General features: G+C 40.3%; 1 protein-coding gene across 4 annotated transcripts; it reads right to left on the bottom strand.

Moving 5' to 3' along the window:
• Positions 1 to 78: 78 nt before the first annotated feature.
• On the bottom strand, positions 79 to 11,484 carry tbxa2r (thromboxane A2 receptor). 4 transcript variants are annotated; one of them, XM_062563613.1, is made up of 5 exons: positions 11,302 to 11,484; positions 8,917 to 9,055; positions 8,056 to 8,116; positions 5,231 to 6,115; positions 79 to 3,001 (listed from the first exon to the last, which is right to left on the bottom strand). In XM_062563613.1, exons 4-5 carry the CDS (start codon positions 6,047 to 6,049, stop codon positions 2,678 to 2,680), a joined length of 1,143 nt encoding a protein of 380 aa, XP_062419597.1. In that variant the 5' UTR covers positions 6,050 to 6,115; positions 8,056 to 8,116; positions 8,917 to 9,055; positions 11,302 to 11,484; the 3' UTR covers positions 79 to 2,677. The 4 variants fall into 4 exon arrangements, with proteins under 4 accessions (XP_062419597.1, XP_037326238.2, XP_062419598.1 ...); XM_037470341.2 differs by lacking the exon at positions 8,056 to 8,116; XM_062563614.1 differs by lacking the exon at positions 8,056 to 8,116 and having other exon boundaries at positions 8,998 to 9,055.
• Between the last annotated feature and the right edge of the window lie 6,715 nt (positions 11,485 to 18,199).

Here is an 18,199-nt window from a genome sequence, read left to right as displayed (position 1 = left end):
AAGTAAAAAGGTTGTAATCATAAAGTAGTTGTCAAGTCTGTCTGTTTAACATAACAAGTCCACATAAGTCATTGGGATTTCAAGCCTTTATTTACATGCACAATCACATGCCGTTCTGTGGAGCACATTCAATGTTTATTCACTTTACTGGATGAAACGCCTACGTGGTTAAAGCAAGGCACAAATTATTGGTGATCAATCTAGGAAATTCTAGTAATTGAGTTTCCAATATGACTGATAAAATAATGTTCAAAACCGATCAACATGAACAACTGGATTATCAATTAGAGCAAAACATGACCGCACAAGCTTGATTATAAATATTGTATAATTGCTATAATGTTGTCATTACACTACCAGAATATTCTGGTTGAACGGATTATGCAACAAATGGATAATCCCCCTCCTCCTGTTAAGTGTTATAAACACCCTTAGAGTTGATAACTACTTGACATTTTAGTTAAACATCTCGAGAGGCCTCAAGAGATACATAAATAAACTATGCACTTCAGTGAGGCCCAGAGGAGAGGTAAGAAGTAAGAAAAGATTATAAGGAACAAATGGAAAGATACTTTTATGTACAGTCATCAGGTTATAGTATTATTTTATTAAACACTGACAGATCTCTATCTCTATATTTAATCTCTAATTTACATAGAAATATAGACTGACAGTTTCTATTTACCAGATATGTATGTATACATGACCTGTCATCCAACAAAACATTTTAATGGTATTATATTTTTATTGCATTTTTTAAGTTGACAGTGGAAATGAATGACACATGAACATTTTCATTGACAGAGGAAATATTTAATCTCTTTCATGGGGATGGACAGGCTGATTTGATTTACATGCATTATAAAATGCCATAACATTTAACACAGAAAATAAATGGTTTTGTTTAGTGTAAACATTTAAATGTAAAGTGTTTGAATGCCTTAACTTTTAGCACATACATTTTATTTTAAAAAAGGATCTTCCCCTCAGCCCCTGTGAACGATTATGTATCATTGAGGATGAAATGTTTCACTGACACTGTTCCTTTCAACATTCAAGGTCTTTTCCAAACATTTTCAAGGTCCCTTCCAAAATAAATAAATAATACATACTTAGCATGAGTCTGTATACCCATTTAATTAACTGTTACTGTGTCTCATGACACACAGGAGCATCTAAGCATATGAGTGTAAAGGGTCAGATAACATAATATAGAACCACTTCAAAACAAGTTGTTTAGTTAAACTGCTGACAGAGCAGTTCCTGCATAAACATCAGTGCATGTAGATCCCTTTGAGTCAGTTTTAGAAAATGTATGTGCATTTTGTTGGTGTGCTGGGACTCTATTCTATATCAGTGGATTACAAGTTTGATTCATAAGAAATAACTGTCAATTTGCCTTCTGTTCGGTTAAAATAACGGTATTCTTCAAAGATAAAATCTAAAAACATTTGTTTGACATAAGCAAAAGAAACAAAAATAAAAAAAATAGAAATTGCACTCAGTAGGGCCGATCAAAGATGTCGGATATAGACCCCTTAGAAACTCATTGAGTTGTCTGCTTCGCACTGTCTGATGTGCGTGCGCCTCCTGGTAGTTCTGTTAGCAGTTTAAGGGTTTCCCAACATACACACCCCCGCCCCCCCCCTCTGTGTCCACGGCACGGCAGACGATAGGGCACAGTGGGTGATTATTATGCTTTTGGAACATCTTTTGGAACAAATTTATCACATGCAGCTGGGGAGTGGTACAGCACCAGCTGACTGTAACACAGGATGTTGTGCACAAAAGCACGTGCATAAGAACTCTGCACCCCTGACACAGGAGTAGATATCAATACATATGAACTCTGCACTCCTCTAGAACACAGAGCTAGCCCCCGCCCCCGTGTTCCACCCTGTTGTTGTGTATGTGTGAAGGATGCGAATAAAAGGCTGATGTAAAGGGAAGTTTGTCGGAAGTCGACACTGCATACGCTGTGTGGTTGGGCTTCCCCTTTGCAAAGTGAAATATATACGACTTGTCTGTGGTTTGTTCTCACCGCTCGATAAGGCAGCAGAAATACCTATCAAGCAGTTAGCAGAGCCTACCCTGCAAAAGCACTGAGCAAACTGAACTCCCCTCCTTGGTGTCTTAACACAGGAAAGCAGATGCGGCTGTTGGTGACAAACTCAACGGCGTTATCACTACCGGCCAGGAGCTTCATGGCTGAGGAGTCACAGAGCAGTGAAGGGCGGTGCAGAGCAGGAAAGAAAAGCTCTTGAAAAGATGACAGTTGATTAAATGATTCTCCTGGAGACAATAAAATAAATGGCAATGGTCATGAAATACATTTAGTTAGGCTTGTTTATGCAGATAAAATGTTTCAGGCAACAGACTCAGTTACAAAAAAAATTGGTAACGATTCTTCATACCCACTGTAGAAAAAGGAGTGTAAAGCACAGTTTACAAAAATGTATTTCAGCCGCTGCTCTTATAATGTGCTCGATATTAAAGTGTTGCTTAATAAATGCGCAATATTTCAATGATATGCATCAAAAAGAACAAGATTCAATTGTTTCAGATCATTGGTTCAACCTTGTTTCTCATGCTGGCAGCGGTTTAACATGAATCAAAGCTTTTAGAGGCAACACTAACAATGGCACTCCATCTGATGCCACAGCTTCAGTCCAAACAATCACGGAGAAGCAGGTGGTTGCTTCAATGTAGATGGGGGTTTTACATTTGATTTTTGGGCCTCTGTCGCTTCATCCGGTCCCCGGCTGTTCCCAAGGGAAGAACGCGTGAGCCTCCGGAGAGTATCGCTGAAAGACGGGTTCATGGTCATGATGGAGCCGCGAGACCAGTTGAGGCGGGGGTAGATTCGCTTGAGAACTGCCCTTCGAAACAGGATGTATACCCACGGATCCAGGATCTGGTTGAAGCTGGCGAATCGCAGCCACAGCAGTAGGAGTTTGATCTCGAGGGCTCTGCCAGACAGCACAGTTTGTGCAATAAAGACCTGTTGGTGGAAAAAGGATAAAGGAAAGAATAAGTACAGAGAGGAAATAGATGGAGGAAAGGAGTAGGGGATGGATGGGATCAAATGGGACGTTTAAAGAGAGGAAGAAAAGAGGAAATTTGTTACTATTGTAAACGCACTCAGACACACACACAAACACACACACACATATGTGTTAAGCGATGGAATGGCCAGATTTATTTCACAGTGGCCATCCTAAGGTACTGACTATTGGAACCCAAATATCCCTCCTACTGCACTATAACCTAATAAATTTGCTTATTGTTGTTTCCTCCCAATTCCCCTTGTGCCAAGAAACTGTGGCTCTACTGTTGTTTACACTGAAGCAGTGCATGGACAGTTTTACAGATCTACTTCAGTGTTAAAAATGTCTAACGTGTCTTGAGATGTGTTATGCAAAGCAGATGTGCTCTACAGACTTAAACAACCAAAGAGTCAATGTTTCCCAAGTTACAAGTTATCCTCATGTGTAAGTTCCACGTCCACATAAGGCAACATTCGTTGCATTTTTCTAAAGCATCACACGTGGCGAGCCAAAGGGACCCTATTTGTGTCGAATCCTTATCAAGAGTCTGGCAGCTCTGCTTCAAAAAAAACTTTGAGTATCCAAAACCCAAACCAGAATCTGTGGTTTGAAGTTCTGTGTTAGTTTCAAGATAAAAGCAGACTCGAGGGCAATAAACAAACAATGCAAAGTGGATGATACTATTGAAGTGAATTTTTTATCAACTGACTGGAAATAGAAGGAAGTGCACATAGAACTATGAAGCAGGCTCCCAATGACACTTTGGATTTATTGGTAATTGTCTGGAAGCTGCAAGGCGCCTGTTGTACAGTGCCTTTAAGAGTTTTGTTGGCAGATGTTTAGGTCAAAATGATGATTTAGGTGAGCAGTTACTGTGGGGATGATTTGTTATGAACAACAATATTTCCTTTGTTCAATCTTGCAAGGCCTTTGTTTCAAGACTTGACACATAATGTATCTCTTGGGAATGAATATCCGATTGTAGGTAGCCATGGGTATGTAGAACAAAACAACATCATCTCTTACAGAGTATAAATCTGTGCAGGGTGTCACGCAACTAGACAGGACTGCATAAATATATTATGTGCTTCTGTTAGGTAGCTCCAGCCTTCCTGTCCTTTAGTCTGATAAAGCAAATGTAAAGGCCAGAATTTAAGTTCTGATTGGGCTAGTAGTAGCACAATCAAAAGCTAATGAAAAAGATAAACTGCTTCCACTTTTACAAGTATCGTCTCATTTTGTTAAAAACTACCATCAGAAAGTTGAAAGGTGTAGCAAAGAACTAGAGGGTTTAAAGTTGACCAATGGGCAGAGCTACAAAATAAACATGCACGTTGTATCAAGCTGGAGTTTTACCTTAAAAGGAAAAGATTTCCCACATGCTCTAAAGCTTAAAGTCAATGTCATCTCAACTAAGGCATTAAGGGGGTTCTTTGATCCAGGATACGATCAGAAGGCCTTAGATCAACTGCTTAGGAAGCTGCATTGCTAAGGAGAAATCAAGCATATAAAAGAGGAGAAGGGAAAAGGAGCTTAGCATTTTGTTTTGCCTTAATATGTTTTGAATAATTGAAGGGCATGGCTGATAACATAGTGGGTTTGGTGTTTCATTATTTGGTCAATGCCATTAGTAAAAGTACTTTGCAATACCATAATTGACTATTTATTATCTTTCCATCAGACAGCCTGTAGTTGCTGACAATTTTTGCTTTTGGTTTATATTTAGGGCGTCTTGAAGGTGGAGTCAACGAATCTCCAGAAAAGTTGTTGATGTTTGAACTCAACATCTAAACAAATTGTACTAATAGATATACAGTCCGTCTCGCCCCATTTGCATGTCTCTGCCTGTCCTCAATGAGCATGACTTCACTCCGTTGCTAATTTGCTGGAAAAATGTTGTGTGAATAAGTCACTTTGTTCATTTCCCATTTAAAGAGCCAAGGCTGTGCGTGCAAACTGCCTTTTTTCAGCAAAGGGATTAACAAGGCTGATGGCCCATATGATGCAATCATTATCTTTATGTGAAGTTGGCTAATGCAACTCAAGGAACCAGGAAGACAGATTTATACTCTCTTATGTTGTCTATTCAAGCATTTAGTTTCTATTGCCCATTTATCGTTTATCATTAAACCAATCCTGAACATATAACATGAGAAAAACTCATTCCAAAGGGGCAAACTCACCAGGATGGGGCACCAGCAGATGGAAGCAATGACCATGATGAGGATGAGCTGGACCATCATCTCTATTTCGTGGTCTCGTCTACGCTGGGTCCTATCTTGTCCACAGCACACCTTGATCAGGGTCACAACGCTGACCGTGTTCAGCAAAAAGGACACAGCAATGGACATCAACCCGACCAGTGAGAAGAGCAGGGAGAAGGCCAGGTTACTTCCCTCTGAGCTGATGTTGAAAAAACACCAGGAGCCAGGCATCTGCATGTGGTAGCTTCCAATGCCTGTTAGGGGCAGAAGAGCTATGCAGCCAGCGGTCAACCACACCATCAACACCATGGAGACCGTCCGGCTCTTGGGCTTATTGGTGGTGTGTGCAAAGGGACAGTTGATGCCCATGAAGCGCTCCGTGGCCATGGTGGCACCAAGCATCAGTGGACACAGTCCATAGAAGACCATGGATATGCCCATAAAGTTGCAGAAGTGGCATTTTGGATCTAAGAGGCGCCAATTGAAGTGCGTAACATGGAAGGAGATCACGATGAAGCCGGTGACCAGAAGACCCATGGCGTCGGTGACCACCAGGCCGCCCAGGAAGATCAGGAAGGAGCGTGAGCGGCTGTGTGTCCGACGGAAGGACTTGACGAGAACTACGAAAGCGATGAGATTGGAGGTAACGCCCAAAGTGGTGAAGATGGACGAGAAGTAGGCCGACGCGATGTTAGGTTGGTACACGAATGGAGGGCTGTTTATGGAGTAGCATAGTGGGGTGTTGTTGGCGAATGGCTGGGCGGAGGTATTCATGGTGGTCAGCTGGTGTAGGGTCATTAATTTCAGATGACTCGGAGATGGAAAGACACCACCAGCTTGAGGAATGTCATTTCTTTCTTCAACCTCAAAAAGAAAAAAGAGAGAAGTTAAACAATGGGAAGATACAATACAATTGAATTAAATAAAACAACACTTTCTCACGGTTTTATTGCACTTATAATGTGACAACCGTGATGGCGTTTGTTTACTTTCGTCGTAAACAGTGCTTTTCTTACTTATTATTCTGCCAGAGCCACTTCAAATCTGCTTGTGCTGGAAATTGGTTCCGTTTCACCCCTCCTCCAACTTTGTTACAAATATTGTTTAAACCTCCTAAATTAGCCTCTTCCCATTAAAATCATGACTACGGTATCTCACTGTGATGCTTGCAGCTTATAAGTCCATTAACTGATAAGCCATGTAAAGTCCATGTATAGTCTGTATGGAGTGAATCATCTATTCTGTGTGACTGCAGAGAGAAATAATAGACAATGAAAAACGAGGTGTCGATCAGGAAACCCACACAACCACATGCAGACACGCAGTTACACAAAAACGAAATAGAGATAGAGCTGGAAAACAGTCATATCTGGGGAGGAAATGTATTTTCAGTTTGTGAAGAAATAACAGGAAACAGAAGAAAAAAGTGCAGGTAGAAGTTTAGTTCAGTAACGGGGAATAAAGGATGAACTGAAAACATTAGATGTCATCTCTCAAAACTGAGCCCATCCCATATAATACAATGTAAGTTGCTTTATGTACCACTTTTTGGTGTATAGTTCACTATTAAAAACGTATCACAGTATACTCCATTGATTGATTTAATTGTCCATGTCCATTGTCCATTGTCCATCCAATTGATTTACAGATTGATTTACATTGAGTCGGTAGGTCCACATCAGTGATAACAATGATCATATAGAACTGTACGTTTAAACTTCTTTTGAGTGTCCCAACACTCATTTTATCAGTAAGCAAAGGGTGTGAAGTCACAAAATTGTCACAGGAAGTCCAGGGACAGAGGGAGAACTCAGGCGCAGACTTTCAAAATCAAAGAACATTATGGAAAGTAGGATGGATTTGGCATTGAGGTACTTAATGTGAAGTAACAGTCTTTTCAATCATAATTTCCAATAAAAGTCCCAGAATATCAAAAAAAGGGGCCATATGATGCAATTCCCTAATTAATCAAATTAATAATATCAATAATTACATTACATTTAGCTGATGCTTTCAACAAAAGCGACTCACAACAAGTGCATTCCAACCATAACAAGAACAAGAAACAGGATGTGCAATTTCATCAAAGATGAGATAAGAGCCATTATAAGTGCAATTTAAGTGCTACAATTAATTCATGTTTTTGTCAAGGTATATAAGAAAAAATAAATAATAAAAACCTGGGGGAGGTGTCCTGGTAAATACCGGTATACCATCTTCTTTTCTTTACCCACAAATCGTACTTGGAAGCACTAGATATTTGACAAGATGATGATGCTGAGCTAACTGCATTTCTTTTGTTTTGGAGATGACCCACAGGCAATCAGTGTTTATTTTTACAGGATGGAGAGCGATCCATAAAGCTACATCTTATAGTGCACGAACAAGGCAAAGGCCAATACACCAACAATGTGCAGCTGTACCTCAAAGGCTGTCAGCCCTGAGGAAGCATTGTCTGCACCTCTCTGCACCTTTCCCCCAAATCCAGGGCAAACTTTCGTTTTCATTTCTCAATATTTGGTTTATTTTATAACTATAAAGAGTTTGGTAGTTTGGATGACCACTCTTGGTGAAACACGGTTCTCTCAGTATTGTATAGTAGCTTAACTCAAAGTCTGTGTTTGTCCACATTTAATCAGCAATAACCAGAGCTGCTGCAGCTTTCTGTCAAGGTCTCTGAAATATGACATGCAAGCTGACAAATGGTGAAGAACTATTCAACTATGCGGTCTATCAAATTTAAAGCAACAAAACCCTTACGCACAAACGAGACAACTTCACATTTATAAAATGCCAGCACTTACCACCACAAAAGCTCTTTCAAGCAGTCTACTCTCAGTTGGGAAGTTCGTCCATACTGATCATCTTTATAACACAATAACACAATTAATAGTCACAGAGAGAGGATGTGAAACAGACAGTGAAATAGACAGAGGTGGGGAGCAGTCATATCTTGGCAGGAAAGGCAGTCACGTTTTTTGAAGAAATAACAGGAAACAGCTGATAGAAATATGAAGTCTATTAAAGAAGATCCTGTTTCTTACTCACTAACATAGAGATTCCAGGTCTTTCGTCTCTTTGGGTGAAGTTCCCATTCATTCGTTTTTTACACTTTATATAACACATCCGTATATGCCTTTTCTTCCTGATCTCTCTCTGTGCATCTTGACTAGCGGTAAAAACGGTGCGATCTCCCCGTCGCCCATGCATCATTACCTGTGTCAATTGCACCTGTGGCCCCATATGCAGACTCCCTGTCACACTAATACACACTGCCACCCGTGGCAACCTGAGATTGGCTCACAATTCCATGTTGTACACAAACATCACGAATGGCTCCTACATCTATGTTGTCGCTGGTGGTCTGTTCACTATTAAAAACTCATCACAGTATTCAGAGTGAATTCCAGGTCCTGATCAGTGATAACAATGATTATATTGAACTGTACGTGGAAACTTCTTTTGAGTGTCCCAACACTCATTTTATCAGTAAGCAAAGGGTGTGAGGTCACAAAATTGTCACAGTTCCAGTCCAGGGACAGAACTCAGGCACAGACTTTCAAAATCAAAGAATTTTACGGAAAGGAGGGCGGCAAACCGCACCGATACAGGCAGCGCAGCCTCCCTCACATTGACAAACAATCGACAGGAGAAGAGGGACACACCTGGTTTAAATACACTGGGAGGGTGCAGGTGATTGGACACAGGTGGAAACAATCAGGGACACGGCAGCCAATCAAACTCACAGGGAAACCACACCAGGGCAGGAAGTGAAGTTAACCCAGGAGCACTAGAGGCAGGAAACTACAAAAGAAAAAAGAAGCCACACGGACAATAATATACTATTAGTTTGATGCTTTTCAAGATGCGGGAAATTGTGTAAAAAATGAAGACAGTGAGTTGTCCAAATGAAGAAAAATATAACATGGTTCCCATTGATAAAACAACACTGAAGTAAATATATAACAGAATAGAACTTAAAAGTGTGCATCCCAAACTATACAACCCACACGGCATGCAATACGTTAAAGCGTAAAGGTTCAAAATCTAAAAACCAAGAGCACGAAGCAGGGCTTAATTTCAGTAGCTGACTTTCCAGCATTCCCAAATATCATTTTAATTCGCTCCTACTATCTGCACTAAGGTCGTACACTTATACTTTCTTTTGCCTGCCCCACTCTTTAATTAGGCCTCCTCCTAAAGGGAAAACCAACATATCTACACACGGTGGGGGAAACGTTTGAATTTCGTAATATTTTATTGAAGTTTAGGACGACTTCATGCATATCTGCATGTTGCATTGTTAAAATGGTAGCATCTTGTTAACACGTGATTTATACTACCCAACAGCCATAGCAGCAGGTGTTTTGTCTGTCTAATTGTCGTGTTTTCCCAAATGGCTGCAAACATAAAATTGCAGGAAGCCTCTGGATCTTACGCCAAAAGCTGACTACATTATCAGTGGCATCCATACCTCAGAGAACAGTCGCATGAGGCAAACAAAGCTTGGCGCCAGCTCTTGCATGACCTTAAAAACCTTTTAAGTATGCCATTAGCCAGAAGAGCAGCCCAGTAGTTCCCCGGTGCCGAGTGCAAATCGCCTGTAAAATATGTGTCGAGAGATCCCTAAGCAGGATGTGGGACTCTCAGGGATCTTTCTCTAAAGACAATTATGTTTTTCAAACATTAAAGGATTGGCATCCACAAGACATCGTTCAAATGCAGCTTGTTGTGCAAAACAAACATTATCAACTGCACTTATGGTTGCTTGAAGACCTCAGTTGACCATGCAAAATCCTCCCTGATACATTATTTATAAGGATTTGCTTTCCTTGGTCATCAAATGTGTTTACATTGTCATTTGATTAAAAAAAAACGTTGACATGCATTACTTCACTAAAGCAAAAGGGACATATTTACAGTAATAATAAGAAACCATTGCAAATGTTCTTACCATTAACTCCCTTCGACCAAAGTGGTTTTGACATTGATGTGAAGCAACTAAGAGGTACTTAACGTGAGATAATTGAGTGTTTTGAATCATGAATTCAAATAAAAGTCCCAGAAAAAGAAACAAAGTAGATTTTGACCCTCTGACCTAATTAATTCAATCGAATAAAAAATAATAACCTGAGGCAGGTTTCCTGGTAAATACCGGTATACCATCTTTATTTCTTTAGCCAAAAATTATACTTGGAAGCGCTAGATATGTGACAAGATGATGATGCATTTTTTTATTTTGGAGCTGACCCACAGGCAATCAGTGTTTATTTTTACAGGATGGAGAGCGATCCATAAAGCTACATCTTATAGTGCACGAACAAGGCAAAGGCCAACACACCAACAATGTGCAGCTGTACCTCAAAGGCTGTCAGCCCTGAGGAAGCATTTTCCGCAACCTCTCTGCACCTTTGCCCCAAATCTAGGGCAACACTTTCGGTTTCATTTAGAAAAATATTTGGTTCATTTTATAACTATAAAGAGTTTGGTAGTTTGGATGACCACTCTTGGTGAAACACGGTTCTCTCAGTATTGTATAGTAGCTTAACTCAAAGTCTGTGTTTGTCCACATTTAATCAGCAATAACCAGAGCTGCTGCAGCTTTCTGTCAAGGTCTCTGAAATATGACATGCAAGCTGACAAATGGTGAAGAACTATTCAACTATGCTGGCTATCAAATTTAAAGCAACAAAACCCTTACGCACAAACAAGACAACTTCTACTGATGCAACCTGTACGCAGTATCCTAAAGAGTGGATTTTGATAACTCCAACAACATCATCATTAATGTAACAGGTCTAACATATCACATAGTCCATTAAACTGTGTATGTTAAATTATACATTTGAGGTATAATTGTATCTTTCACATTTATAAAACGCCGTTTTTTTTATTTGGAGCTGACCCACAGGCAATCAGTATTTTTTTTTTACAGGATGGAAAACGATCCATAAAGATACATCTTAGAGTGCATGAACTGTACGGCTCACAAGGCGAAGGCCAACACACAACAATATGCATAAATTACAAAGTGAAAAAAATTGTCTTACCAAAACAAAATCTCTTTCAAGCAGTTGACTCTCAGTTGGGAAGTTTGTCCATGCTGATCATCTTGATTGACGTTTAACACAAACAATAGTCACAGAGAGAGGCGGTGAAACATCTCACACACAATAAAGTCCGACTAAGCACTTCAGCAGTCTGTGAGCAGGGACCGCGATCGACTCCCTCTCTCCCCCTGTAGTTCAGATACTGATCTCTCCCCCCTCCAGCCAGGCTTCCTCCAGCTCAATTCACTCCTCCCCGGAAGATAACAGGGGAATGGCTCTGCAAAGACAGCACATATCATATGAGGCAGGCAAAAGTTGTACAGCATTAAACTGGAGTAAGTAAGTAGATTTCAGTTAAAGGGCATTTGTCTCATGTTTGGTTTCAATCCGTTTTACTGTGTGTCTGATGGGGAGGTGGAGGAGCTGTCCTCGCAAAGGACTAAAGCCACATAGTCGTCATTTTTGTACAACTGACCAGTGTAAATAGATGCACAAATTTAAAAGACAAAAGCTGTAAATGTTCTCAGGCAATGTTTTATTTTAGTTGGTTTCAGGTTTTATATCGAAGTTGAACTTTATATAGTTTACGTATCTGAGTGGCTATTTCTGACAGACATGTGCAGTGCAGATGTGGATCACTTAGAGCTGAGGGCAGGCCTCTAAATCAGTAGGAGAATATAGCTGTTGGTAAAAAAGAGATACGAACATGAATGCTAAGCACAAACAACAAAAACTTTACCAAACTATGGTCTTGCTTTACAGAACTTTGGATGTTTTTGCTTAACAGGAATACTGCCAATGTTTCCCTCATCCTTTCCCCATGTGGTACATCAAAGGGTTTGCGATTAGGAATGAGACCGTGGGTGCTCAAGTTACCACAATTTATTAGACTTAGGCAATCCTTTGGGCCTTACACTGTCTGTGTGTGTGTGTGTGCATCTGAGTGAAGACATATGGCAGAAATCAGATGCACTGCACAGTAATGCAAAGATTAGAGACAACTAGCAGACCCGAAAAACCCTTTTCACCCACTGTCATATAAATGGATCTTATATGATGGATAAGGTGGGGTTCCGTAAAAAGTGGATTTCAAAGGTTTTAGAGCGCAAACACATGCCCTCATTAAACTGATCCCGGTCAGCTGTGGATCATTTTGGGTCACACCCACAGAAGGGCAATGAGAAACAAACACCAATGTCCATCATAATACTGTTCAAAAACAAATGAGAGGCTCCAGTAGGTAAGAGGTGATCAGCTGTTGTGAAAGTGCATGATGTAGAGGCTGAATCTTGAAGATATATTGAGTTTTAGAGGGTTCCAAAGAAAGAGGAAGACACTGACAAAAAAGGAGGCTTTATGCTTCATTTCTTAAACACTCACATTTGCCCAAAATTTCAATTTCACTTAAGAACATTTTTGTAGAAATTCTACTTTAAAATGTTTATTTCAACACTATATTGAACTGACCATAAACTGCCAAACGCTTGACCCAGTTTACAGACAAAAATCTGTAATTCATCAATCACAATTAACAACCTTTCCCACAACTAAAACTTCCAGTTTAATGCCACCACATACTACCTATTTACCAAATTTAGAAGATCACTCTATTTCCCATACTTCTTCCTCCCTGCTACATAACTTTTTTAATACATGTATTAACACTTAATTTGACAGACAACGTTGTCCAACTACTTGAAATGATATCCCCTCAAAATCAAGGAACACCTGTGTTCAATCATTTTACTCAACACTGATCAAATAAAAGACATCGTTGCTCTTGGTCTTTGCACCTCAACCCATCAGATTCTTATGGCCTTCTTATTGCCAGTCCACAAACAAATGAAGCAAAACGAGTGATGGTCTCCAGTCTCTGAGTCTTTGTTTTGCATTGGGCCAACTGCTGCTGACTGACCGACAACAAGACAGGAATCCTAATAATTAACACTATCCACACAATCAGCTTATTATCTCTTCCTTTATCTAAAATAAATCAATATTATTCCAACAAGTCAATTCATTAATCTTTGCTTGAAAAAAAGGCAGAAAAAACATAAACACACATTGACTTGGATCTGATAATAATACTTAGTAATTATGGGATTCTAAGGCACACAAACAGTAAGTATAGTGCACTACCAGTCTTTAGCTGAATTAAATAATATAGTAATCATCAGATTATCTTTTCATCCATTATTTGTAATATTGTACAATGTTAGAAAAGTTCTACTCAATACCTGTGTGAAATCATTGAACAGGACATTTATAAATTGGGTGCAAGCATGGAGCAGGCTGTGAGTCATGCGTCAAGGCTACTCGAAGGATTCCTCCTTTGCCTTTGAATATTTAGTCTTAGGTGTCACCCATCTGTGCCCCCTCCTGAGGAGAGGGGGGGCTTGGTCACCTCCCCACCAAAGGGAGGGATAGCATTGTATTCATGAGTCCTGAATTGATTGAGTTATTGAAGCCGATCTGTTTATCATAAGAACACTGTGTCTCAGTTCAAAAGGTCACAGACCTTGTTTCCGCTTAAACTGAACCTTATTTGAGTTTTTTGAATTTTCCCAACAGCAGAACATGTGCAGCAACCACCAGCTGCCTGCTTTGTTAATTATTTTAACTTTGTTTACTCCAAGGAAACTGCTCAGACTTGTGTTTTTGTCAAAGAAAATAACCTTAACCTTAAGAACCCTAATGTTTCCATAGCTGACATACATCTGTCTACGAAAACCATCCTTAAACAAGATGTTCCTTTTTTTATTTCTAATAAGCTATAAAAGTGTAGTAGAAAAAGATTTAGTCCACCGAGGAGGACCAAGAAAACAAAAGACTGAACTACGCGTGAACTCGCACAGAGGCTCATTCAGATGGCAGATGTCTCCACAGCTTTGTGCTGCGGAAAAGCAGATATTTAGTTCTCCGAGCCAGGCACAAATACGTTTGATACTACGTTCCCTGGGAGATGCTGAGAGAGTTGCAGGATTTGGATCAGTCCCTCTGTAGACATTAATACGCGTCAACATATAGCTGTAAAGCATGCGATCCTCTCACTTTGATCCCATCTACATTCATGGCACATCATTACTCTAAGTGAAGGGCCTGAGTCATGCTGCTAGTAAACTGTGACTGCAATGACACTGTCTTGGCAGTGGGAAACATTTTTCCATCACAATGAATATCTCTGGATGTGTGACTTATTCAAAACATTGAATTTAATTTTTCAAACAGCGCTCGGAACCTCACAGCAACTTTGAAAGGCTGCAATACAGGAACCCAGCCATGGGTGGTCATGGGCGGACAAATGAGAGCAGATGAGACGTGATCCCGGGACCCCAACCTCTGGAACAAACCACATGTCCATATTTGGTTTGATAAATGAAACCAATGTGTGAGTGCTTAAGATTGTGTGCTGGCGGATATGTTATTTAGTTGCATAAAGAAGTCAGATTATATCAGAGTCAGAGAAAATGACCCTACTTACTCATCTAACACCTCAGTAAACATGAGTTTTCAAGTCTTCTCCAACAAGACTGTGGTACATAAAGGCCTGGGACCGACAGACAAGCGGGTTAACCGGTTAAGAAATGCTAAGGTCCACTTCTGGGTTGTCTGACATCCTATTAGAAGATTCTTCCAGGCATGAATGTGGAAAAATGTATTGTAATAGGTGAGCGGATGAAAGGCAAGGCTCTTATTTGCACAGTAAAACCATTAGAAGCAGAGCGCAGGGAAAGGACTGATGATGCTCAATCACAGGAGGCATGTTGTTGGGCCCGAGGGGGGAACGGCAGTACAGGAAAAACAGGAAACAAAAATCCAAAACAATGTCAACAACGTCGGAAGGCATCTGTACACAAATTGTCAAAAGGCGGAGATTACGCTGTATTCTTTCAAGCAACATGAAAGCTCTCCCCTGTCCTTCTGGTAGCGCCTAAAAAGACACAGTGTACTTAATTCTAATCAAAGCATATCTGCCAACACAAACAACCGAACCGAGTGGCAGACAGCCTGGCGTCTATATGAAAAATGAGGAATAGAAATTCAATGACATCGGTGACAGGGTGCGTATTGTTTAACATCCATTAAACCAGTCGAGCCCCATATAATAATATGCAAACCATAGATTTTATTTTATCTGATTATGTTGACATGATACCGATGGTCGGTTTTCAAGTGTCTTGTCATTGTAGTGACGGCCAGTATTTCAAGTCCCAACACAAAGGGGTCTCTCTTCTTGGCCAAACCCCAAGAACAGATTTTCTGCAATTGTATTTGTTATTTGTTTTTTGTTTTGTTGTTTTACTGGTGTGTGTGCCTGCGTGTGTGTGTAGTTCCACAGTTTTTGAAACTCTGCACAATTAGACCTGTTTTGTAGAATCTAATAATGTAATGAGTGTATTCAGATATCTCAGCACAACATTATCAACCCCATACAATCCGAGGGCCTGAGCTAAAAAACAAGACCAAAGTAGTAATAAATCATAGTATTCTAACCAGAATACAGCAGACTTCCTTATTGCTTCTGCATAGTACAGTAAATCTTCTTGCACTGCAACAGTTAGGCCACTAGAGGGAGAGCGTTGCCTTCTCTTTGAAGGATCTCGTCATCATGGTCCGGTCATGAAGGTTAGGGATGGTGCATTTCAGAAAACAACTTCTCACACATAGTAGTTATGTGTTACCTAGTAGACTAGTAAATTCTGCCTCAGCATGGTAGCTATTGAAAGAGACTCTACCATGGCATTAACTCCCTAGGTTGTATGTCAATGGCCCATTCACTGCACTGCACAGTATTTAGCCAATTCGTAGCATCATGACATCTTACATATACCGAATTGTCCCCCACAACATGCAGTGCAGGAGAGCCTGATTCCTTACGGGGTGAACCTCAGGGGAAGCCATGCTTGGTGAACGCCCTCTTTTTACAGGGCTCATATTCGCATGTTCATGCCACTGACTTGGCATCACACACATCTCGGTGTGTAGACCCACTAGGATGAGACGTTCAACACGGCGATACCTGTGATATTAGAAATTGAATTATGAAACAATTACCATCATCTTTCCGCTCAAACTCAATTTCTCCGCTCCTATCGCGGCTGTAATGTGATCTAATTGTACTTAAACGGACATGTTTACAGGGAGGCTTTAATGGGTCCACTGCTGATGGTTTCACGTATCCTTCATCATTACTGTAGAATGCACTTGGCAGCATCACAGAGCAGAAAGCTCTGTGGGGTTTTATTCTCTGCCATGGGTCGTACACCCAGTTTCCCATTACAGAACCATTAACCCTACAGTACTGAGCCTACTTTGTGATGAACTGAGTGTTTTAGTTGATATTTGAGACCAAAGTGCAAATGAGTTTTGTGTTGTGGAAGAGCAGTTTTCTCAACGTTACTTTCCATTTTGGCTCCAAAGTTTACCACTGTTGATGTAGGCCATAAAGGCTCACTGTCTCTTATGGTTTTGCCACCGATGCAAAATGTTATCCGTCATTGTTTCCTGACTCAAAACCTCAGAATAAGAAAATATTGCCTAGTGTGCAATATGTTTATCTATTTTCAAATGCATATTCATGTTCATGAAAATCAACCTGTAAAAGGTTAATGTTCCTCTGACAGATGTAACACAATTGTATATAATATAAATCAAATAATCATGGCTATGTATATGTATGCGTACGGTAAAGACAAACCAATCTACCTGGTTAAGGTAAGAGAAAAATATGATACGAAAGCATTTAAGTGGTATTCCAGTAATTTAGTTTAGGTAGTTTAAGTCCTGTCAGGAAAGGCTGAAAGCTACATTGTTCCTTCTGGAACTTAACATTCCTGTTGCCGAAGCCTTTTCAAATAAAAGCCTCCTTTTTCTAACACAGCATTAAAAAAAGAAAACAACGTAATATTTCACTCTTGACCAGCATTGGAGCGATCAATCAGGAGAGCCATCCCTTGAACAAGGCCCCTGTCAGATGTACACAGAGGAGTGGAGGGGGAGGGGGGGATAACTGTGACAAAGAGAAAATAAATAGAAATGGTGGATGAGGGAAGTGATTGAAAAGAGCAATAAAGAACGGGAGGCTGAGAGAGTATAGCCCTTTTTCTAGAGCGGCGGATGGAAATGGAGTGACTGAAAGGATGGAGGGGAACATAAAACCGATTATAGGAAATAACAGCATTAGAGCATAAACAGAACACAGGAGTCATGTCGCTGTTTACAGCTGGCAGATGCTCAAACGACAGGGGGGGGGGGGGGGGGGTGAGGGATAGAGCACTCGGTATCAATGCTGCTACGGTACAAACCACAACTATTTGTCTAAATGCACAGATTACATTTTGTGTAAGACATTGAAATAAGTTACAAACCATTTCTCTCTCTGATGTGATAGAGAACGATTGAAGTCCAGAGAAGACAACGGATTAGGTTGATTTCTAATGTAATTGAAGGTAAATTGGTCTTCTGTGTCTTCATCACAATAATGAAATACCATAGGATAACCCACAGATGGCAGCAACACCTTTTTAAAAACGTTTTTCTTCAGGGGGGGGGGGGGGGGGGGGCAGTATTCAGCCGTACAGTTTCAACAGGATGAATTCAGACCTACTTTTCAGCGATTTATTTTTGGCAGCTTTATCTATCCATCTACCTACCTACCTACTTATCTATCCATCTATCCATCAATCCATCTTTCTACCTGTTTTTTTTTTCTTTATCTGTCCATCTTCTATTGAGCGATCCAAAAAATGTTTTCACCATGTGCTCCAGTCGTGACAACACCGCTCAGTGAAAACGGTTTGACGCATGAAATGGATCCCCCGTCTTGTAAGTGCGATACCATCAGGTTAGAAGGGAACAATGCTGTCTCTGAATTCTATTTAAAAAGCCCTCCTTCTTT

This window comes from Pungitius pungitius, chromosome 7 (assembly GCF_949316345.1).
Source record: "Pungitius pungitius chromosome 7, fPunPun2.1, whole genome shotgun sequence".
In the NCBI taxonomy this organism is placed as follows: Eukaryota; Metazoa; Chordata; class Actinopteri; order Perciformes; family Gasterosteidae; genus Pungitius; species Pungitius pungitius.
This window is presented reverse-complemented; position numbering and strand designations above follow the sequence as displayed.